Source organism: Leptidea sinapis, chromosome 36 (genome assembly GCF_905404315.1).
Source record: "Leptidea sinapis chromosome 36, ilLepSina1.1, whole genome shotgun sequence".
In the NCBI taxonomy this organism is placed as follows: domain Eukaryota; kingdom Metazoa; phylum Arthropoda; class Insecta; order Lepidoptera; family Pieridae; genus Leptidea; species Leptidea sinapis.
The window spans coordinates 3,990,910-4,016,251 of NC_066300.1; the positions used below are offsets into that span (position 1 = coordinate 3,990,910).

At 36.1% G+C, this 25,342-nt stretch overlaps 3 protein-coding genes across 5 annotated transcripts in view; 2 read left to right on the forward strand and 1 right to left on the reverse strand.

Moving 5' to 3' along the window:
• LOC126975623 (glutamate-gated chloride channel) overlaps positions 1-25,342 on the forward strand; it is a 144,646-nt gene that overhangs the window by 88,079 nt on the left and 31,225 nt on the right. The gene's annotated exons all lie outside the window — the stretch shown is intronic.
• LOC126975635 (ATP synthase subunit b, mitochondrial) lies at positions 496-5,942 on the reverse strand. Its single transcript, XM_050823642.1, has 5 exons — positions 5,775-5,942; positions 5,213-5,363; positions 3,264-3,462; positions 1,503-1,691; positions 496-719 (listed from the first exon to the last, which is right to left on the reverse strand). The coding sequence occupies exons 1-5, from the start codon at positions 5,800-5,802 to the stop codon at positions 546-548; spliced, it is 741 nt and encodes a 246-aa protein (XP_050679599.1). The 5' UTR covers positions 5,803-5,942; the 3' UTR covers positions 496-545.
• On the forward strand, positions 9,865-17,883 carry LOC126975643 (uncharacterized). Of its 2 annotated transcripts, none has more exons than XM_050823653.1 (3): positions 9,865-10,073; positions 11,933-12,097; positions 15,804-17,883. In XM_050823653.1, the coding sequence occupies exons 1-3, from the start codon at positions 10,041-10,043 to the stop codon at positions 15,816-15,818; spliced, it is 213 nt and encodes a 70-aa protein (XP_050679610.1). In that variant the 5' UTR covers positions 9,865-10,040; the 3' UTR covers positions 15,819-17,883. The 2 variants fall into 2 exon arrangements, with proteins under 2 accessions (XP_050679610.1, XP_050679609.1); XM_050823652.1 differs by lacking the exon at positions 9,865-10,073 and adding an exon at positions 10,296-10,514.

Here is a 25,342-nt window from a genome sequence, read left to right on the forward strand (position 1 = left end):
CTTAACATGAGATAACCCATACGCGCATTCATCCTCCTGTTCCATAAAAAAAAATCAGAGGAATAGAAGTTACAAGAGAAGTGTTGCAAGGGATTGTGTGCGGCGGTGATCACTTAACACCTGGTGACCCGTACGCTCGTTTGTCCTGCTTTTCCATAAAAAAAGGTACTATACATAGGTCAAAACTGTCCTTAACTTCAATCTATGAAAATTTATTGAAGGAGGCGTTATTTTGCGGAAATCCATAACTATCCAAATAAAATGAGTTTTCTTGAGTGTTCATTACTCTCGGATTCTAGACTCAACTGGACTCATGTATACATCTCGTGACAGTGTTTAGCGAGTCAACATCTGAGGATGCCTAGTGTAGAGGATCAAACACGTATCGAATTGTTTGAAGACGAATATTGGCGGAATCAACACTCAAGAAAACTCAAAACATTTGGATACAATCCATGAAACAAGTAGGTAAACAAAGGTAAAGTAAAACTCAAATGAAACTAAAACTCATGATTTATTAACATATTGTGTGTGAAGTTCACTGTTCACTTCTTAGCGAGCGCGGCGAGGTCGGCGATGCAGCGGTCGAGGGTCTGTTTCTCCTGGTCGGGGGTGATGGCACGAGATACGTTAGTCACGACCCAATCAACCAGGTGCTTCTGTTCGAAGCGTCGTTCCAGAGCTGTCTTTTCCAACTGGAAGTCCAGCCGGCGTTTGACCTGAAAGATTTGTCGCACTTACAATGGTAGGAAAATCAAATACTATCAAATTACACGCGTTTTAATCCTTTCCTCAAGGTGGTATTGTATGCTCGCAAGGCACAAGAGAGCGCGACACACATAAATTTTTACAAACTGACTTTTATCTCATTTCACCAGTGGGAGATTCCTTTGCACAGGATGCTAGATTATGGGCCATAACGGCGCCTATTTATGCCGTGAAGCAGTAATGTGTAAGCATTATTGTGTTTCGGTCTGAAGGGCGCCGTACCTAGTGAAATGACTGGGCAAATGAGACTTAACATTTTATGTCTCAAGGTGACGAGCGTAATTGTAGAGCCGCTCAGAATTTTAAGGTTTTTCAAAATAATCCTGAGCGGTACTGTGGTGTAATGGGCAGGACGTATCAATTAGTATCAACTGAACATCCTGCTGGTCTTGTCCCTTATTTCCATAAAAAACCACACCAGAATAATCACAGGAGCGTTGCCGGCCTTTAACGAAGGTGTACGCGCTTTATTTGAAGGTACTCATGTCGTATCGTCCCGGAAACACCACACAAGGAACCTCATTCCACAGCTTTGTAGCACGTGGAAGAAAGCTCCTTGAAAACCGCACTGTGGAGACACACACCCAAATGATAAAGCTAACAAAAAGATTACTTTGGAACATTTGCGATCTTTAATGTAAATCTTAATCTGAAAAGATGATGCGAATTTTATTCGTATTTATAAGGTTAACTCATTGTGAATTATTTAATTTTTAAATCCAATAAGATATTACCTCTTGGTAGGTGTTGATGAGCCGTTCTCTGTAAGCCGCTTCCAGCTGCAGCAGCACATTCTCTTTCTTGGCCTGAACCAGCAGCTCTTGACCTTGGGCGCGCCACTGGGCATCCTTCTCGCTGGCAATGGTCTCTTCCAAGAACTTGAGAGTCTCCACACGATCAGAGTTCAAATCTGTTTCCACTTTCTGTCCATACAAATATTTATTTAGTCCTGTTATAGTGGTCACTTGCACAGGTCACAGGACAATATTTATTTAAAAAAAAGAAGATATAATGATGGCGGTTGGTTTATATTCATCATATTATTATCATTAGTAGTGAAAATGACCTCTGTAATTGTTTAGTAGAGTACCTTATCTAACCACTAAAACATGTGTTTTAGATACAACACAACTGTGCTAGCTACACACATAGCATGTTATGCCTTTATTATACCTCTTTAGGGCTATCAGTAAGACAAATCTAAAGTTTTCGCATTACTTACATTTACATACAGTAATACCCCGACATACACTATCATGTTTTGCATGAATTCGGAGTAACGCGGTTTTTCTTTTTGATCGAAGTACACTCCGATAGTGTCGGTAACACTAACAATTAACGAGCTTAAAGAAATACCTGAACATTTTTAAGACACTGAACAAAATATTACGTTACACCCACTTGAATCGGAAAATCATATGACAATTTCATACTAGGCCTCAGTACAGAAAGAGGCAACAAATTTTTGAATAGATTCCAGTAAAGAGCGCGTTTCTTCTATAAAACGGGAATTAAAAAAGTTACCATCAAAGCAATAACGAAATTTTACATAAAAAGAAGAAAATCTTATGAGGCGACATTGTTAGAATAAAAGCCTTCGATATCAAAATAACTTCGGTTAAAATTGTTTTATTCATAGTCAATGTCAATTGTTTTTATTATCATATAAACATTTTATTAAACATGTTTCGTCTAAAATATTGTTTTCTTCAGACTCTCGCCCAAACTATACAATATGCGAAGTTGAACCCAACTTACGGCTATTTGTTGCTCCCACCTATTGCATAAGTCTGGGGTATTACTGTATATTAAAATATAGATCAAAAATAATTATTATCTATATATTATATTAGATGTGAGTAGTCTTAATCGTAGTAGCACAATTTTTGAATATTGCCATTAAATTAAGCAGTGAAATTTGTGGGTTGATGAGACCTAATATGTTATGTCTCATAGTGACAGGTGCAATGGCAACGGCAAAAGAATCCTCCTTGGCTCTGCACTGGAATGAGCTGGCCATATCTGGGCATGTGGGCCGGTCTTGCTCATCTTGTCACTTTTAACCATAAAAAAGTATTAAAGCCATTTTTTATCGGGACAATATACAATTACATAACTGAGGCACCTGTTTTTTTACATCATTCACAAATACATTAACATACAAGCCTGAGACAAGTTGTGGTTTGAATTTACAAATCCCTCTAAAGAGAGTCAGAGAGTAAAGTGTCAGTGGCGCAATAGCACCTCTGATTCCCTAAATACTTCTCTCCTAAATAGCATGGCCTCTCTTGCATTATTAAGTAAAAAAAAAAAACAAACATAAAAAAGTTAAAACTTCAAAATCTAACCAACTTGATATGCATTTCGCAACATCTGTATCTGTAACATTGTAAGTCTTTTGACATAATCAGCTGTACTGTAAGACAATTCCACTAAAAGTAGTCTTGACTTATGCACAAGTAAAACATATTTGTAAACATTAAAAAAAAACTTACATCAACTTCGCTGTCCAACCATTTGGCAATTTTGGGTCCAAATCTAGTGGTAGCATAGTAGACCATAAGAATAATTGAGAGACCAGTGTAGTACTCATGCTCCATAACATAAATCTCCTTGCTGCACAGGTATGTGGTTAGACCAACACCAAATGTGTATGGTCCAGTTACTCCTGTTTTAGAGTGGAAGAACTGAAACCTAGAACATCATGAAATGGTTATTTATAGTGAACTTATGCTGACACAAGGGGATTAAGCACTTATTTCACAATTTTTATTTTGTGTTGTTGGAAACCAAATTCAATTTATAAACTTGTTTAGGAGTGTTAACTTAGTTCAAAGTGTTCTAATAATATTCTACTTCAGTGTTGAAATAAGCTCTAAAATTTTCATATTTTCTATCATTATAAAACGTTTAAGTAAACTATGAACATGTCCTTTATGAAGAGGCAGAAGGTGACTAATATGGCTCGTTTGGCTGTGCATCAGGGGGTGTTGGTTCAAACACTCATGTACGGAAGTGAGAAAGTTGGGTATGGCAGAAGAAACATGAAACCAGAATACATGCAGTTGAGATGAGAGTGTTGAGAAGTATGATAGGAGTTAAACTGAGTGACAGGATAAGAAATAGTGAGATAAGGAAACATTGTGGTCTGAAAATTGTGAAAGGTATGCTGAGATGGTTGGGACATGTCGAGAGAATGAATGAAGAACAATTGACGATGAAAGTGTATAAAGCCAGTGTGAATGAAAGTGTTGGAAGGGGTAGATCTAGGCGGACATTTCAAGATCAAATCAGGGACGTCTTGAAAAAAGGCCAGGTCAAGAGTACCCTAAACCGGAGAGCATGTATGAAAGGAATAATGAAAGTGGACGAAGCGAAACAAGTATGTAAGGATCGTAGCAAGTGGAAAGAAGTGGTCTCTGCCTACCCCTACGGGAAAGAGGCGTGATTTTATGTATGTATCTAAGTAAACTAAATAAAAATGCAAAGGACTTCACTTGCTACTGCAGCAAAGATATTCATAATATCATATGAAATCTAATTGTTACACTGTCAGCCCCAATTGTTTAAATAAAAGCTTATATTTTTGGCCTTTGGCATATTAAAAATTATATTGATAATGTTTTGTATGTTCATAAGCACATTGAAGAATTTTCTAGAAACTGTGACATTCATAATGTTAACACGAGGAATAAACATAAACTTGTTGTGCCTACTACTCAGTTGGGTCGAGTTAGTAAGTCTTTTGTTGGGCGATGTATATGCTTCTACAATATGATCCCAGAAAATGTACAAAACAAATGTGTTACGAAATTTAAAAGAATTGTTAAAAAACATTTGTGTGGGAAAGGTTATTATAGCATAAACGATTTTCTTAATGACACCACGGACGGGGAATGAAGCGAACACCCTCAGGCTCTTTAATTATAAATGTTTACGATATTACATTGTAATCCATATATAAAGCCCGCTGAGTTTCTTGCGCCCATTCTTCTCAGGTCTGAGGCAGTCTCTTTTGAATGGGTGGTAGATTTTGACGTTCAATAAGTGATTTTAAATACTATTTTGAATAAATATATTTAAATTTGAATATGTGAGGTTGTTACAAAAATTGACAATAATCCATATTAGTATATGATCCACACTATTAACTAATTTCAAAGATATTAAGATTTTGTAAAACATATGACATAAACATAAATATAATAATAACTAGTTTTTCCACGCCTTTTGGACATTTTTCCTAGCAACACTGCTAATAGGTACTATTTATAGATTGGCTGAATACAAACATATCTAGAGTTAAATATCAACACCCTTTTATAAGCAATCTAGAATCAGAAAAGCAAAAAAAATCAATAATTTCTGTAATAATTTATAAAAAAGTTTTGCAATTTGTTTCAGAAGGTCTTAAGACCATTATTAAAATATAACTTATGCTTACCATTCTTCTGGAATGAACCCAAGTCTGACTTTGCCTGGTTCTCCCCTCACTGGTCTGGGGAAGTTCTTTTCATCCCGCACTCCAACTACCTCTGTGCTAGTTGCAGATGTGCGGGCTACCAGGGTTGTTGATACAGACTGTTGGCCTGCGACTGAAAAAAATTAGTACAATATTGGTATACCAATTAATACTGATAAATTCCTTACATTTTGATACATCATCATATTTAATATTTCGTGCTTTATGGTCTACCATCATAATATTATCATGAAAATATTGAGTTGACATTTGAGTGCTTCTTAGAAGTGTTCAAATATCAGTGGTAATGAGGTTATAAAAAATTTAATATTAGATATTATTATCTATTTATTTAATTAAAACAAAAGCAAACTCTAAATGCGTTCTGACTTCTTAGACATTTCCTGAAAGGAACGGTTAATTTTATTTATTTTTTGAAAATGTATATGTCATGTCAAATGATTACATAAACCCCTGCATGAAGGATTTCGAACTCCATGCTTAATATAACAAACTTCTTAGTGGGTATTTATTTTAAACATACCTGAACGCAAAGCTACTCGTGATAGCATATTTATGGCCGCTATATAATTTTTTTATGGATTACCGACAGCCCTTAAAACCTTTCTTCTACTCTGCTTTGCAGTTCGCTCTTTGCGCTATCTACAATCTAGTATCTTTTGACAATTGACAGTTTACTTTTTTTTTAATAAGAGTGGGCCAACGGGCAAGAGGCTCACGGGATGGGGAGAGGTGAGGCAACCGCCCATGGACATCCGCAACAACAGGTGTGTCAAGAAATGCGTTGCCGGCCTTTAAGGTATGCTTCTTCTTGAAGGTCCCTAAGTCGTTCGGGAAAACCGCAGCCGATAATTGATTCCACAAAGTGGCTATGCGATGCAAGAAATTTCTAACAAAACGCGCGGTTGTGGAATGCCAGACGTCTACGTGATGCGGCCACCCGAATTACGTGCAAAGTACCACTACTTTCGGCCACATTCCGAGACTTTGCAAAGCATAAGCATAGTATTGATTTCCGACACAAGCTTGTTCCGGTTCTCGTCGACGCTATCCCGGGACATGTTGGCATGGCCGGTGTAGGAAGCATACCCTGTGCTGTCGTCTGCATAGCAATGAATACTACTGATTTGCAGCATATCATTGATATGCAGAAGAAACAGTGTAGGGGATAGCACCAGCGTTTATGGGTTTTAAGTCGGAGCATGCACCGTTGATAACCTTAATGCTCTGATTGGCCAAAAGGTTAGCGACCCATTTGCACAACTTCCTGAGAAGTTCATAGGATGGCAGTTTCGTAATAAGCGCTTTATGCCACACCCGATCGAAGGCCTTCGCTATGTCCAAACTCACCGCCAACGCCTCTCCTTTCGACTCAACCGCTTGCGCCCATTTATGGGTGAGGTGTGCGAGAAGACCAGCTGAGCGACCCTGACGGAAACCGTACTGGCAGTCGCTGATCAGCTGGTGCCCCTCTAGGTATCCCAAGAGCTGGCGGTAGATGATCAACTCCATTACTTTGGAGAAAATGGAGGAAAAGGCAATGTTGCGGTAGTTGGACGGATCCGAGCGTACACCTTTCTTAGGGATCGGGTGCACTAAAGCCGCCTTCCATAATTTCGGGACTAGGCCTTATGAGTAGGAGCGCCAGATAAGACTGGTAAGGACCGGCGCCAGTTCCGGAGCACATGTCCGCAGCACTATCGGGGGAATGCCATCGAGCCCGCTCGAATGTCCAAGGTGAGAAGCGCCTAAAGCCTTGGCGAGCGACAATAACTCTTTCGAAGGACCTGGAGGCATGGTTGATGTGTTTTTTAAGTTCGCTGGAATTCACATCCTTAGATACCACCGCATTGACCCAAGCCTGATAGCACTTCTGCTTTCGCCGAGAGCACTTTTTGCACGAGTGGTCAAACCATGGTTGGGACCTGCCACCGATAGGCACAGAGAAGGATGGAATGAAGAATTCCATACCTTGCAGTACCACATCAGCAACAGCGTCAGCAGCGGCATCTGGATCGCCCAGCGAAAAACAGATCTGCCTCCACGGGTAGGATGCAAAAAAATAATTACCTAAGAAGCCTTAATCCTTAAGCCTTAGTCCTTATCCCACATCGTCCGGATCTCAATCTCATGTAGTCAAATTATATTTTTATATCAATAGGTTATCGATAAAATGCTTGCATACCTTTACATACTATGGGTCAATCATCACTCTTTTCAGGCTAACTTCTAGCTAAGTAGAGTAATTAAGTACCCACAATAAAAGAACTTAGATTGCAATGGGTTCCATCGCATATTGGTTTAAGGGGCAATGAGGAGGCGGACAGACTGCCTAAGCAAGCAACACTGAAGGGTAAAAAGATGGAAGAAGAAGCCGGATTTTACTGAATTCTTCCCAAAATATAAAAGGAAATGTCAGGATTTATGGGGAGAGTACTTTGATCGTAGATCTATAGAAAAAGGAATTTGGTATAGCACTTTGCAGTCTCAGCCTCCTCATATACCGTGGTTTTTTAATGTAAAGATTAAAAGGAGGTTGATTGTTATTGCTCACAGACTGAGATCCGGACACATGCCTTTGAATAAGTATAAATTTTTGATGAAAATTGCGGAGTCACCTCTATGTGAGTTATGTGGAACAATTGAGGATGTTGAGCACTTGTTAAAGGAATGTGTCTGATTTCAGTCTAGTAGAGACAAAATTGTAGGACTTATGGGTTTGACCAGATTTGATACGGGCATGTTCCCGCCCTGCATCTAAGGATGCCATAAGTCTGTTTGAATCCATAAGTCTTATTGTTTGAACACTATATTGAACAATGAGATTGTAATGGGGCTGACATGTACATACGTATAAAGCCCCTAAATCAATAAAGAAAAAAAAAGTAACCACAATCTATGCAAATAAATATTTTATTATATTTATATATACCAGTTATCATCAAAATCGGTCAAACCGTGATATGAGTTATAAAAGTCTGACAGACAGATAAAATAATATAAATAAAAAATATGTACGGACAGAGCCTAAAAATTTATAGTTATACAGAATATATTATTTCGATAGATTGATATATTACTACTTATCTATTAATCTGCCTAATTTAATTTCATTACATTACATTATTTTGTCGTCGACATAAGTCATATGATGGCGGAACAAAATCCGACCAATCCAAATCCATGATACAATACTTGTTCTGTTGTCCATTTACATGTGCATTTTAATTCGCAATGCGTGCTAGGTCTCATAGTGTCAAAAATCTAAGTGTCCAACAGTTTAGGAGTTGTAGTGTCATGTTGGGTCCTCACGGATACAACCGAATTGGGCCGGCACGCCTGGAGAAATACTACTCTCCCACTCGAAATCGGCGTGAAATAGCGGATATGCCGCTGTGATTCGTCCGGTATTTTAACAGAACGTAGTCAGTCAGGGCAGCTAGTATAATAATCAAACTAAAACACTCTTCGGAATATGATAGTGATGTCATGATATTCCCATTATAAATGCGGTGGAAGACACACAATGAAACAACGTCTCTACACATCGCCAAGTGTTCTAAGCAATGCAAGCAGATACTGGATTGCGCCAGATCAAAGATGACAGCCATACTTAAGTAGTGCTTTATACTGCGCTAGAATGTGGGCCAGCTTGAAGTATTGCCGCGTTCTTTTCGTGAGGCCCAACTTCATTATAGCAAAATGGCTTCCAGATCATGGCGGAATCGGCAATCGTTCGAAACTTCGACAACCTGAATTCCGATACTAGGCGAGACATTAAGGACAGTGTTGTTGAAGAGCGTTATACGACAAATGGGTTTTGGGTAAAAACGCAAACTTGATACTTATTCAATTCGATGAAAATCATTTTACCCCGTTCCGTGACCATTTCAAGAGAGGGTCCCATATAAAACACAAGTTTATTCTAGCACTGGTCGACCATTGCCCGAGTCTGCATTATCAGACAATATGTTGCAGACTAAACTAGAGAAACAATGTGGGATATAGCGCACAGCCTTGGGAAACTCCAGCGTTCACTTCTGATTCGAGCAATAACCATATAGTACGACCTGTATTTCTATCCAGTGAAGAAGCTGGTGGTCCACGTGCATAAGCTCTTAGGTGGCCCAATGGAGAGACCTAGAATTTGTTAAATTTTCCAAAATGAAGATTACCTTATGATCTGTTTACTTGTGCTAGCTTTTTAAAATTACAAAATTTTAAACTTTAGCAGCTAGTTCCCAATTCCCAGTAAAAATATAAAAAATAAATGCAGTACAGCTGCTCATATTATTTATAAAAATTGTTATTTAAAGATTATTTCAAAATTAAGAAATCATAACATTTATTTTATAAAACACTTGGCACGTGACACATCAAACTTGGAACATTGTTTTTACGCTCATATTCCAAGATATTAAACATTATTAGATGAACATTTATTCAACAAAACATTTGCCACGTGACACATCAAACTTGTATTCCAAGATATTAAAAATTATAAAATATCCACCTAGATAAGAAGATATAGGTATCCAATTATTTTTAGTAGGTAATTTTTTTCTTATTTTCAGGTCTGGCCACAACTGACTGATATTGATCGAGTAGTTTGTTGTAGGTAGTAGGTACATGTTTTACAGTTTAGCTATCAGAGTGCTTGGAAGATATTCTCCTATGTAGGTTACAATATCAGAACGTTTAAATTTCATTAAAATATAAATTATTATCGAAATAACTGAATAAGAACTGTGTTGTATTGCCATTCTTATTTTTTACGCAGTTGATAGGTATGGCGAATATAAACAATATTTGGAAGATGATGGTTAGTATGAGTAAATATAATGTCATGTAAGGATGTCCAATATTATATTCTACAGAACTAATTTATTAATAAATGATATACAATAAATAATGTTAAAATATTAAAATAATTTATCTATCCATAAGTCAAAGTCACATTAGATTGAGATTGTCAATTTTCAAGTGTGAAGTGTCAACATATAATTTGATTGTTGATACTTGATGTCAAAACTGGCTGCAATGGGCAATGAATATGCGTGATGTTCCATAATGAATTTTTATCAGTGTTAAAATTTAAAACTAGAAAATAAATAATATTACCTACTTATAATTGTTTTAAGAATTCTAAAATAAATGTGTGTCCTTAGTGTTTATATGTAGTTATTGTAAACCTGTCCTTATAATGGGTCTCATTACGTCTTGTTGTAAACCCTCAGCTTCAGATGTAATAACGCCAGATTCTGTAAGTTTTCTTCTAATTAAAACTTTTTACCACGATGATCATTATTTATTATTACTCATGCATAATGTATGGCAATAATCAATATTCAAAATATTATATTGTCCTATTAATATTAATTGAGGGTACTTACATATTTTTAAGTGGGATGTATTTATCATAATCATTTAAATTTTTATTATATGCATGTATCTATTTAGCATATAATATGTATGCTACTCAAATAGTCATTTCAAATTGTTTTCTTTAGCTTTGAAGCACCTAATAATGTGAATGTAATTCTCATAATATTATGTTCTTGGTATTCAGCCTTATTAGTTTGTCCTGTATCTATACCTGTAAATCTAACTATATTTTCACCATCTTTAATACATGTAGTATATTTTTATTATGAAGATTCTGATAGTTCAATATAATTTATTTATATGGGAAATATATAGAAAATTAATAACTTACATAGTACAATTGAATTAGAAAATGTCTGGTGCTTTCTACTACAATTTTTTAATACACCAATTAATTATTTTAACTGTTAATGTATACTTTACTCCACTTTTTACAATCTAATAAAATTTTTAATACATTAGAATTTGTCAGAGTCAGTATAATGACCAATTGTACTTTTTATTAAGTATTAAAACATTTCTTTAGAGTGTTTTAGTATTGCTTTCATTCTTGGGAAGTGAGGCCAATTAATGAATAAGTTTGGGTCACCTGATGGTAAGTAATCACCAACACTATCTTGCATCACTAGAGGAATCACAGCAGGAGTGTTGCTGACTATTTAAGTGGGTACTCTTTTTCTAAGTGTGTAATGTTCTGAGAACTGGTTTAATGAAAGACATAGTAATAATAATAATATGAAAATAAGTAGAACTAGACACACTCCCCTTACCCAATGGATTATGTTCTTAAATTTATATGTATTGCCATTATTTGACTTTTTATAAGGTCGGCAATCAAACACTATTTTTTACTCTCGTGTTACTAACTCGCAATTTAGAATAATTATGAGTCTTTTAATTGATATTTTTGAGCAGACCTACACTTACCGTGACTAAAAAAATTCATATTGTGCGCAAAACTAATATGTATGTCATGACATATTATGTGCATCATGATGCACCCTACCCAGACAATCATTGACTACACATACTCTGCAGCCTCTCAGAGTCAATTGATCTAACAATTTTGATGTAGATCGCCAGATGTTCAAGCTTGAGCACCCCTAGTCTAGAGAAATTTATTATTGCTGTCCGATTCCTACTGTTATCTATTGTTTCATTAATATAATAAAATTGTTGACTTAAATAAAGTTGTAATGGCTTATGTGGAAATATGATCAGTATTTAATTATGACCCCTTTACTTTATCCTGTCTAAATCTTTCTTTTTTATTATTATTCTAAATTTCTCATGAAGGAGACAAGACGTCGGCAGCAGGTTGAAGCTGCGGAGCGACGACGCAAGCAGGAGGCTGCTAGGGGTGTGAAAGACCCTGAAAGAGTTAAGCGCATGCAGCAAAAGTCCCTGGAAATAGAACAGAGGGAGAAAGAGATGCAGCAGCAGGGAGGAGCATCATTGAAGGTATGTTATAAATTTTGAAAAATATACAATAGGTGTATAGATGTAACTTCTTCAATGGAGTGGAGAGTGTTAGTTTAAAAATTTTAATTTATAATGACGAAGAAATATTATTCAGTTAAAGAGTATTTAACAGACATGATCTATATCTATAGTTATTAGAATAAGTTAATTTAGATATTTCAAATAAACATTTTTAGTAAGCAATTTTTATTTTTCACATTTTTATAATATTATGGTGGATAGACTTTTATGAATAATTTGGATTTTATGTTGTATGTTTTTCACTGTAAACTTAGAGTAAGAATTGTAAAATATTATTTTTGCATGCCTACCCGGCAGATTGTTAGCACATATGATTATAATGTAACACCAATGTACCCACACAATCTATGCAAATAAATGACTTGATTTGAGATTTAGTCCACGATTGTAATCCTACCACTCCTATTACAAGGTAATGCACTATTGTAAAATCCAACCCAAAAATTTTTCTACCCATTTGTGTTACACTGCCAACTTATTACTATGAATGTATTATAATTGTGATTGATTCTTGGTATTTTTTTTTATTTTATGGAAAAGGAGGACAAACAAGTTACAACCTGGTGTTAAGTGATCACCGCCGCTCACATTCTCTTGCAACACCAGAGGAATCACAGGAGCGTTGCCGGCCTTTAAGGAAGGTGTACGCCCATTTTTTTGAAGGTACTGATGTCGTATCGTCCCGGAAACACCGCACAAGGAAGCTTATTCCACAGCTTTGTAGTACGTTTAAGAAACCTTCTTGAAAACCGCACTGTGGAGGACCGCCCCACATCTAAATGGTGGGGATGATGACAAGTTAGGAACTTGTGGCGTGTCGTGCGAAGGTGGAAGAAGAAGATCACCTGCATATCGACCGTGGTGAAAATCGTACTCCATGATTTTGGAGAGCAGAGATGTAATAGCTAGAGGCCTGTAGTTTGCCGGATCCGAACTGTCTTCTTTTTTTGGATCGGATGGACAAGGGCTGACTTCCATGAGTCAGGGACTACGCCGTTTGTATATGAGTGCCGGAATAAACGCGTTAGCACCGGCGTCTACTCAGGGGCATACGTTCTAAGCATGATTGAGAAATGCCATCCGGCCCGCTCGACTTCCTGACGTCCAACGAAAACAGAGCTCGCCTAACAGTTTTCTGCCTAATTGATTAGTTATAATTTTTTTGCAATATTTAAAAAAGGCCATCGATCGAAAACAATAAAAGTAAGTTGAAATGAAATAAATAACAATAATAAGTACCCAAAATCACATGACACCCATTGACGTGTTAACAATAATTATGAATTCCTTTATCATTTCATAGAATTGGTTTATTGTAAATCTACTTTTAGATTTATTTCTAAGAAGCGATGATTACATGGTACATTGTCGGCATATTCTTTTGTGATATTAAAATGGAGTCGAGTAATAGAGAGCACCACATTGCTGTGATAGCATTAAACAAGACATTATTAGCATAGTTGATGATGAAAGATGTAATACGAATACTGGTCAGTATTTGAAAATGAATAAGGTGGCAAGAAAAGACATTTTTCCTACGCAAAATCTGTGACCTCCCACAGATTTTTTATTAACTAACGAGATATTTTTTACTGACAAGCAAAATGTTTAAAAGCAGAATAAATAAAAGCTCTTATAGAATCTTCCGAATTAGTCAGCAGAGTACAACATAAGCATTATCCGACTTAGTAGTTGTAATGGTTTGACCTGGTGTAAGCTTTCAAGGAGTGACTGAACGATATTATTACGAAAACATTGGCAAAGGTGTGTCACGATACAATTCATTTAAATGGTGGTTAAGCTTCTCAACATCACCATGAACAATAACCAACAAGAGACCGCAAGACTCAACACCGGGTCACAAAGCTTGATCCTCATAAGCGTGTTTGGACTTTGGAATCATCATCATCAGAGACTGCCGTCATCTATTGCCGATTTATGACCACTTTTAGAGAATATGGCATGCCACCTTTGGAATGCATGCAAATCCTTACTTACGCAGTGTTCCATACATGCGTCAATAAAATATTGCGCGTACACCGTGACAAAGGACCCCCAGGTGATCCATATGCTTATCAACCATAATATAGGCTGTGAAAAATTTTCTATGGAGGAAGTGCTTATTTCAATTGATAACTGGCTTGAGGTCAGCATTTAAAGGATAGTATTTAGGATTTATTAGCGATTATTATGATTAATGCATAAACTAACGGACTACAGTAATAATAAATATATTATGCAGTAGGAAAAACAAATGTGTTTTCCTTGTAACAATATTTATAACCTACCTATTAGATTAGATATTTCCCATGAACATGTCTATTCCTTTAGTATATTATTTATATAGATCTGATAATAAAATTACTGGTAATAGGTCAGTTCATCGGTTTTACGTAACAAGATTATGATTTACATGGTAAGATTATGACTTACATTATCAATAATATTTTCTGGTAAAACGATTGTTTCGGAAATTAGATTAATAAATTTCCAATATCAGTGAATTATCTTATCATTGACGGATTAATATAGCTCAAAATTGTTACGCCTTGATATGATTCTGACTAGATGAGAACCACAGCGGCCCCTTTTTCTACCGCCAAGCATGAATATATTCTAGTTATTTCTGTTTCGATTTGAAAGACTAGTAATATATTTATAATGGACGCACAAGGATGATCATTCCACAGCTTTGTGGTACGTGGAAGAAAGCTCCTTGAAAACCGCACTGTGGAGGACCGCCACACATCCAGATGGTGGGAATGATATCCTAACTTGTGGCGTGTTGTGCGAAGGTGGAATTCGGCGGCAGGAATCAGGTTAACAGCTCTCAGGTTAACACTCCACGTGATAAATGCGGTAGAAGACACACAATGAAGCGACATCTTCTTAAAGTGGGTCAAGCTTTGTAATTTAATTGATAAACGCGAGTGATACACGTTTTCAATAACCTATCTACCCTTAGTTTAACTTACTAGAGGTAGACAAATCTATCCTTTTACGCTTACTTACATTTCAATAACCTATCGACATAAAACATTAGAGCATAACTATATGGGAGATATCTATGGATAGATAAGATCTTGTCATTAGTATTACGGTGGCAGCAACGTATTCGTAACTAGTGATACGTTATTGAAAACGGCCGTGAGAGTAACTTTATTTTTACATTAGGTTTATGCGTAAAAGTTAAATTTGTATTCTTATTTTATTGAACCCAACGTTCCGTGTTAACTGTCATACTTGTCATTGTGAAGTTTAGCGCTATTGGTTGCCTCGGAGGTGGTATTTACTGTACACGATGGCTTTTGTCAAAATTTATTAACAGTGTCCTCTCATTTTGGTTTGGGTTTTGATTTGGAGATTATTGGATTCAAGTTGTTAGATAATTTTAGGTTATTACACATGTTTTAAGTATTTAATTAAAATGAGTCAAGCTTGTCATCGTTTTGCTCAAATTAATTCAAATTATTTGTATGACGAAAATCTATCGAAACTGTTGATATAAAACCGCCATTCCCTTAACGTTTAATTTTATTAATACGCAAAAATAAGTTGGCAGTGTATTATTTGATGTGAGGTGTGTGAAATAATGAAATAACTACATGTATGCATCGTTAACATAACACAAGTATATATAATCAAAATTGTTTTTTTTTTTCAGTGGACGACTGAATGAGATGAGGTTCAGGGTGGTAGCCAGACCCCCTCAGAAAAGTATAAATATAAAAACTGATAATTTTGTTACCTGCACTTGTGTGTAGCATAATTTATTCTTCTAATTTTCTATTCAGATTTTCGCCAACCTTTACTATCTGGTCTGCATTTTCCCGTTCAAAATAATTATATTTATATTGTAATATTTAACACGAAAAAAATTGTTATATTTTTATCATTAAGTTTATATAAAAATATAATTAAGCACTGAAAAGACTCTAACATTATGTACTATAAGTCATTATTAAGTTGCCTTTTTTGTTAAATATATTATATACATTTAGGTTAGTATAAAAATTGTGCAATATTGTTATAATGTTACAGTGGACCTAAAAGATACCCTTGGAACATTCCCAGTTGTCTTTCATAATAATGTTATTTTTATTGCAATTCAAGTTTTATTACTTAAAGTTTCTTTTGTGTTTGTGTAAGTCAGTATACAAATAAAATTGTATTTTGTACTCTCAACGATTATAACTTAATTTTATGAAAAAACCACATATCAAAAGCGCTTGTTTGATCTATTCATAGTTAAAATATCGGTTTGTTGCTGCAGTCTTGTTGATATTTGATTTCATTAATGTTTACGTTCACAAATTATAATGATCGGTTTGTTAATTGTTTATAATTAGAATATAAGATACGAAATATAATTATTCTTGTATTATCTTCTTTCCCAAGTTTGACTCGAATTTTAATTAATAAAATAGTAGTCCTATAATATAATGAACAACGCAATGAAATAAAACAGACCGTATTTTTGTACATTATTTTTCTAATAAATTTCTTAAGTGCTTAACTTAAAAATAGATCTCTAAATATTAATCGATGTATCCTTGTCTACGGTAGTATTAAATTAATTGTAGTCTTATATTAAAGTCCGTTATATTTAAATCTTGGATTTTCAAATCTTCAGGACCAATTAAAATGATTGATTGTGTATTTATATTAAAATAAACCAAAATATTTTTTTTCATTTGACTACAAAATTGTTAAATGATAGCAAGCATGTTAAAAGCAATGAAATAAATAATTTGTGGATTAGTGTACTGTGTAATATTGGTGGTACAGAAACTCATCATACGCTGCTTCATTTCCCGCGGCCGTCGGATGATTCGTCTCGATCGGCACTCGAACCTCCGCCGCGCAGCGCTCGAAAGCACACCATGCCATCCGGCCATCTGACCGCAAATCACGTTGCGTTGCCCGCGTGACATCACACCTCTGCCGCCACACGCTAGTGTTGTTCAGTGTCGGGATGCGCAACATAATTTAACACTTTGTTCGCATACTTCGCTTACGGTAACTAACCCGGATAGTTCAACGGTGTTATAGGCAACCGCGCGTGTTGTTGTTAAAAACGCTCAAGGCAACGAAATTTTGGTTCGCGCTTTGATTGGCAAAGGGTCCATGAATGACTTTGTTACTTTTCAGTTGTGTAATTGTTTGAATATAAATAATGTTGCCGATGATACGTTTTCCGAACCTGGAGAGGTGGAAATGCTTATTGGCGCGCAACTGTTTCCTCGTTTGCTTTTAAAAAGTCACATTCAGGGTCCACCTGGTACTCCTGATGCGATTCAGACTAAGCTCGGATTTATTTTGATGGGATCTGCGCCCATATTACACGTTCCGATTATTTCGAACGCTCGCGAATATTCGCGTGTGATGTCGCATACTTTATGCGCTGTTACTACTACGCAACCACTTCTCTTTTGAGAAAATCTTGGGAGAAAGTAACCAAAGTGTGGGACCGCAATACAGAAATAGATCGTATTTTAAGATAAATAATGCAATTGGAAACTCGACACAAAAAGCAAGTAAAAAATTCAAGAGAATCAAAATAAAAGTATGTCAGTTGGCTGGAAGAGAATGGTGCACAATTTGAAGGTGTGGAAATATCAGCATTTGATGGATATGACCTAGGAATGAAGGCACTAAAATATTTTCCAGATGAATCATTGATCCTTACAATTCCTGATAAAGTGATGATGACTGAACAAGATGCGTATAATTCGGAACTTAGTGAATTTATTAAAAAAAGATCTCTTGATGCAAACTATGTCTAATGTATCTTTAGCATTGTTTCTTCTCTTAGAGAAAAGTAAACCAGATTCTTTCTGGAAACCTTATATTGATACTTTGCCGGAAAAATACTCTACAGTACTATATTTCACATTAGATGAGTTAGCAGAAATAAAACCCTCACCACTTTGGGACATGTGCAATCATGAAAACGGTAAGATAACAACAGATTTCAACAAAGTTGCGTCATGGCGAATGCTTCGCTCTCCGCGACTTCCATCCCGGCGAACAGATCTTTATATTTTATGGAGTACGATACAATGCAAATCTATTTCTACATATTTCCGAATAACAAATTCGACTCCCTCTCTCTCTATCTGGGCGTGAGCAGCAACGACCCGCTCCGTGAAGGGAAACTGTCACTCTTGAAGAAGCTGGGTCTTGCCAACATCACTCACTATCAGCCCACCATAAGTGGCGCGTACACCTCGTGATGGTCCTTCGAGCCGGATTATTATTTCATTGCTTTTGACAAAAAAATTGTGCATTACGTATATTTTATAGTTGCAGGGTAATTTAAAATAGCTAAAAATCCACAGAGTAACGGATGTTTTACGTTAATTCTTAATCTATATTTTCCTAGCCTTTCCTGCAATATTGTCTTTTCCATTTTCACCACAACCATATTTGCTCCACCACTTTCAACAGATAGTTAGTCCATCTACAGTTTACACCGGCACCGTCTGCTCGCCTCAAGCTTCGACGTGCCATAATGCACTTTATCCTAAACATAAATTATACGCATGCAAAATATAAAGTAACATTTGGTCACTTTTAAGTTAAGAAAGTAGTGTTCTTACTCGCTTATAATGATTGTTTAGAATATAGTTAAGGTTTTATTCAAAATTGTTTCAATGGTGGATGGTATATCATAATCACGATTGTCTTAATATAGTCTTTAGTCTATGTGAACTGTATCTTATTCTTCAGTAGGTACTGTGTAAGTTTCATGAATAAATGAATATATATTGATCAATGTTGTACGAGTTTGTTTTATTTTATTTTAATAGTACTATTTATATTCGAGATCCTTTTTCACTGAGTTAAAGCTAACGTTTCTTTAGGGCAACTTAAACTTTTTCAATAAAATTCAAAGTGAATTGCAGAAAATTACAGTAAATTAATATCTTATCACTATATGAGACTAGAGGATATAATGTTTGTAAGGCCCCTAGGTAAATAACCTACTTCACTGGCATCTTCATATTATTAAATTAATGAAAAATGATCCCAGAGTCTAAACTGCTAGTTGCGCATCTGCTCATTAAAAAGGGAGGCTAAAAACCTAAGCATTTTTTTAACATAAAGCTTTTTCCTAAAAAGTAAACTAAAGTTTAATATCTAGTGTGACCCCCTCTTGCCAAAATGATAGCTTGTATTCGTCCGGGCATGCTATCAATGCTATTCTTAATTATTTCTTGTAGACTCTACCCCAGTACTCTTGAGACCAAGTCCCACAATTTCGAGCGAAGCTAAGTCAACTCTGCTAGCGGAGTAATTTAGGACCACGGGCTGGACGGCGACTGCATATATTGGCAGCGTGAAGCCTCCTCACAGTCCATAAACTGGTTTGCACACCTCTCACTTCCTCTAGAGTCTTGTTGAGGTCGATATTTGTCATTTCACAATGCCTGGTCCACTAGTAAGCGGTCATCTTGAGCTTCTGTGCATGGTTTTTTTTCAGAACCAGTCCCCTGATATCGTTGCCAAGTCCTCTGGGCCTCGCCTCAACAGGTCAATATGACTTAACACTCTGATAAAGGCGGTCAAAACAAATGAATAGCGACGTATAGATATCGCTTCACTCTTTTCATTCAACGTCAAGCGAGCGATTCGTAGTTCAAAGAGTACCTACTGTAGGTTTGTGGCTGGCCCAGGGCCGCTCCTGCCGCTACCCTTCAGCCAAATGTGGTCATGGATACGCTCTCTCACCAACAACCAACAGTACCCTACCTACTAGAACCCGATGGAATAATGTCTCTGGCTGTAGACAGTCGAAAGAAGCGATTCCTGCACTATCACCCAAACTGACTCGTCGACTTATTAGCCTAAATAAACATTACATCCGAATCAAGGTCGGCACCCTAATGGGCACACATAACTGAACAAACACCCATTTACAATCGGCTTACGGACAGTCCTAGGTGCAGGGGCTGTCTAGCCGAGGATGAAACGGTCAATCATGTAATCCTGGAATGTGCTGGGGTGGCCAACCAACGGACAAAAACCTTAGCAAATACAAGGTCGCCCCAGGAAGTCTGCGAACACCCCAGGAGTGTTCTGAACTTCTGGAAGGAGCTGGGCTGGTTGGAATGACTGGCCAACTTTACACGCAAAATAGACCCAACTAAGCGGTCTAATTGCGGAAACAGGAGGTCCCTAACAATACCTACAGTAACTTTATGCGAGCTTGTCGTTCAAATGACGTTGATAGGCAGCTCTGATATAGTTTACGTTCTAGGGAAATGATTGGCGAATACGAATTTAGAGCAAAGCGTGGATAAGATCGAAACTCATCGTCTAACGATTTTGAAATTATGTGTCTACTAGTGGGAGGCTCCTTTGCACAGGGTAACGGTTAGATTATGGGTACTGTGATTCATGTGCATTACTGTGTTTCGGTCTGAAGGGCGCCGTAGCTACTGAAATTACTGGGCAAATTAGACTTTATATCTTATGTCTCAAAGTGACGAGCGCAATTGAAATTCCGCTCAGAATATTTGTGTTTTTCTAGAATCCTAAGCGGTACTTCGTTGTATTGGGCAGGGTGTATCAATTACCATCAGCTGAACATCTCGTCCCTTATTGTAAAAAAAAAAATATAACCGCTGGATTCAGTTCGCAGCAGCTCCACTCAGTTTTGTGAATTCAGCCATCACCAGCGGCCGACAAGAAATTCCAGATTATGGTATCAGTAGGTACGCCCTTTTATGTACCTAGATCATATGCTGAACAATGGAATCTTGTTGATGAATTTAGGCAAGTATTTCAGGTTAATATTAAAATACAATATTTCAACAATATTTGCTGTTGAAAATGACACATCAATGTTACCACAATCAGAATATTTATCAGTCTACATTTTTAAAATTAAGATAACGGCGGTGTTATCACTTCCTCCATAAATAAGTATTACACACCTTATGCATGCCATAGTTTTCTTATAAATACTCTTAATTTCCCTCGTCAAAAGAAACACTTTAAAAAAGGTTTGTATCTCGATACATAATAACTTCCTACTCTACCCGAGAATAAGTATTTAGATCGCTACCTTTTTTGCAACATATAGAAACTGGGCAGATACATTTTGCGAATAGAGTATCCAAGTATTTTGATTTTTCAATTTTATTAATAGCTTTTTCAACCCACTGATTTCAGTTCTTGTTGAATAGTTACATAAGAAGTTGATTAGTGAAATATCGATCGACAGCAGAAACTATGCATATCTGTCACTCACTGTCTACCGATCACTCTCAAAATGGGTTAACTGCCGTTTCCAATAACCTATCTATCCTTAGTTTAACTTACTAGAGGTAGACAAATCTATCCTTTTAGATAGATAGATTTGTCGCTTACTTACATTTCAATAACATATCGATATAAAGCATTGGACTATAACTATATTGGACATAACTATGGATAGATAAGATCTTGTCATTAAACGGTGACAGCAATGTATCCGTTACTAGGGATACGTTATTGAAAACGGCCGTAAGACACATCGCTCCATAATAGGACATCGATTACTTATCGCGCGAGTTCACACCCGGTTTCACCGTACGATGAAATCGCATTGCATTACCGTGCGGAAGGCGCATCATAAAATATATATCACTGGTATTATCATTGTTATCTTACTAAGTACTCGCTTACTTATCGGTTCACGAAAATATCTACTTATAAAGAAAAAAATCACAATGACATTCCAATAAGTAGGTGTAATATTTTTAGTATCTCGAGTGGAAAAATAGTTAAGATTATTTATATCATATTATATTATATGTTTAAAAATTATCTTTTCGTTGTTAATGATGTAATAATCTATATTTTTTTATATTATAAAGATCATGCGATACATAATGTATCAATTAATTATATGAAATAATACAGTAATATTTTAATATCTGGACGACCGAGCCTTGATCGAAATATTAAGAATGTACAAAACTTAAAAAAAAACTAATAAGACATCTGGATTCGAACCGGTTTATTCTGCTTTCCGGATCACCCAATGTCCCATCTGAGCTATTATATTCTTAGTATATAGTGCCGAAATTTAACTTTGTATTCTAATGTTATTGTAGCTGTTTCTCATTAAAACACGGATAAAACTACATTTTTTGAAATCGAAACCTACTATACTTAAAATACTTATATATATACAAGAATTGCTCGTTTAAAGAAACGCCAGCCAAAGGTATTTTATCTCATTCACACGCCACTTCACGTGATTCTCTTCTCTCTTTCTTTCCACAAAATTTCTTTTGCCGTGTTATACGTGGAACTGGCCTAGTACGTTCATTTTCTAAGAAAGAACTTTCAGTGTAACCAAAAGTTAAAAGTTCTTAAAATAGAAACAGAGTGAAGCACCATGCTTTTAATGTTTACGAGCAATGTCGTCTGTAACAGACCTACTGAGAAGACTGTGGTCTTCTTTAGAAGTTCCTTCCAAAGCCATTTCGAAGGCAGCATCTTCAGGGTTCCTAAAGCGTTACCACACCGTTAGCGATAACATCCGACATAGTTAAATATTCGACTGTCTATCTGGCTACATGCGCTGAAGCGTTGTCCTCGTGAAGAAGATCCTGCTTCGAGGGCATCGCTGTCGAACTTTTACTAATACAACTGGCAAACAATTGTCAACATACTAGTCAAAATCGTTGGGTTTTAAATCTCTGTCGTTAATTTTAGTTCATAATTACCCCATTTGGTGTTATTATTATATAACACAAAGGGTTTTGTTTTTCGTTGATAGTGTTGCAATTCATAAAAAATAATATAGATGTTGACTAGACAGATAAGTAAACTTTATAATTAAAAAAATCTATTCTCAAATTCGACTGTTTCATTTCAGTTTTCCCTTAGGTGTTGCGTATCTCCCCCACTTTCCCTTACTTTCCTTTTATCCTCTAAGACAACTGTCTCGAAATGACTAATTCATCAAAATAATGAAACAAAAACATCATACGATTATCAACCGCCAGCTTTTGGGATACAAGGATTTACAAGGAGCTGATCAGCGATTTCCACGAAGGTCGCTGAGCTTTTTCATCTTCTTGTATATCTCACCCGAAGCAAAGAATATATTTTTTTTTAGAAAATTTAAAGAAATAAATATTATGACTGTTTATTGTCAGTACATTTATGAAAATTTAATATATGTTCACAAAAATCGTCACCTTTTTGCTCTTAATAGTGATTTTCATTATTATAACACTAGAAATAAGGGATTGCTTGTAACTAATTCTAGTAGGCTTCATAAGATACATAATAGCTTTAAGGGTAAATGTATACACTTCTACAATAAAGTCCCAGCCACTGTTCAGGCATTATCTATAAATAAATTTAAATGTTTTATAAAGAAATGGCTCTGTCGTAAATCCTATTACTCCACTGCTGAATATCTAAATGATCGGACAGCCTGGGACTAGATTGTGATTATTTTATAGCGACTGTACAATATTGTATATTTTTATTGAAAAGAGCGCAGAAAAAAGAATGCTGGGAGAGTTTCTTGCGCCGCTTCTTCTCTCTCAGAGCGCCATTTGTTTCCGAAGCGGTAGTAGTATCTAGTAGTATAAGAAATGACATCAAAAAGAATTCTAAAGGAATCAATTTTGAGAAAATAAATGCCTTTTATGCCTTTTATTATAGTACAAGTACCGAAATCAATCAGTCGAAGGGACGTCTCCCTGTGAGGTAAGAGTGGACATAGCAAAAGTGTCATTAAGCACTTATAAAAAACTGCTACGAGTATAACATAATATGTCATATCATTCAGAATTGTTTGTTGTTTAACTTTTAACTCATCAATTTTGGTTACTCACACATTATCTCGATGCCTTAAGAAAAATTCACAGAAACATCATATTATTATTAGGTTTTTATTATGTTTTGTAGTTTTAATAGTGATTTTCATTATTATAACACTAGAAATAAGGGATTGCTTGTAACTTATTCTAGTAGGCTTCATAAGATACATAATAGCTTTATGGGTAAATGTATACACTTTTATAATAAAGTCCCAGCCACGAGCATCAGGCTTGAGTCACACCCCGACATGGACAGGTTAGGTGGAATGGAACCCATTCGTGTTTTTTTTTTAATAATATGGGCCTCGCGAAGCAGGGCTTCTACTTGGCCTTTAGAGAAAGTATTGTCTGTTTTGAGGTAAGGTTACATTAATTTGATTTTCAAGAGACTGGTGCGTTACCTTTTCATGGGAGTGGGGGAGTGAGCCAGGGGACAGAGGGCATCATTTTGTAATGTGTTGCTGGCGTAAAGTGGAAGATTTTGGAACCTTGAACCTCTCGAATATAGTCTCTACCACAACCACGGCGAGGAAATGATTGTTGCAAAAAAGTTGTTACTAATTTTAATCTATGCCAATATATGAGCACATAGCAACCTCTCTATTAATAATTCATACTTGATAATCAATTTGTAATTTGATACAATCAGGAAAAGTTGACAGATATTGATTTTTGTGTATTAAATGATATGCTGATTATATGTACATATAAAATACTGTTGCCTAGCAACGCTTCGACGTATATGACGAGAGTTGTCAAACTTCAAGACATTGTTAGTTTCAACAGCTGCGTCAGCAATACTCGTCGCTCAGCGGAAAAGTGTTTACTTTAGACGCTGTAGACCCGGGTTCGATACACCTACCAGTGTATGGATTTTTTTGGGTTTTGTAAAGTTAATGGAAATTTCTAGTAAGTTCCAGATCAAATCGAACAGAGTAAAGAGGATAGAAAATGTGTAAGCAGGATAACAATAGTTAAAAGAAATTTCTAGTATAATTTCAATTTAAACATGGAATGGGGGAATCATTTTGAAAATAGAACAGATCCGGGGGTATATAAGCCGTACTAAGCGTGGCCTACGGCAGTTCTAGTTCTGACTCGAAAGTGTAAGGAAGTAAAAGAAGAAAAGAAGAAGTAGTGAAAAGTGGAAGTGTTCCAAGAAGAAGAAGATAGAAGAGACTTAGTGTTCGGTGCGGTGTGACGCGTTTAAGGTACCGCCGACGACAAAAGGAACAGCGGCAGACCGGCGGAGTGCATGTTCATAAAAGTGAACGCAAATAAAGACTCGTTCCTATAAGCGGAGTATTATTTCCAATCTCTGACCCACTCTCGTGTTAATAGTAAGGTTTCTAAAAAGATCTAGCAGTTC

What these genes read in the sequence shown, in the direction of transcription:
- LOC126975635 (XM_050823642.1), bottom strand. Translation starts at nt 5,802, where the DNA reads ATGCTATCACGAGTAGCTTTGCGTTCAG. An exon ending in ACGAGTAGCTTTGCGTTCAG is followed by an intron (nt 5,364 to 5,774) that starts GTATGTTTAAAA and finishes AATTTTTTTCAG; the next exon opens with TCGCAGGCCAACAGTCTGTA. An exon ending in TCATCAACACCTACCAAGAG is followed by an intron (nt 720 to 1,502) that starts GTAATATCTTAT and finishes CAAATCTTTCAG; the next exon opens with GTCAAACGCCGGCTGGACTT.
- LOC126975643 (XM_050823652.1), top strand. Translation starts at nt 10,455, where the DNA reads ATGGGTCTCATTACGTCTTGTTGTAAACCCTCAGCTTCAGATGTAATA. An exon ending in ATGTAATAACGCCAGATTCT is followed by an intron (nt 10,515 to 11,932) that starts GTAAGTTTTCTT and finishes TTTCTCATGAAG; the next exon opens with GAGACAAGACGTCGGCAGCA.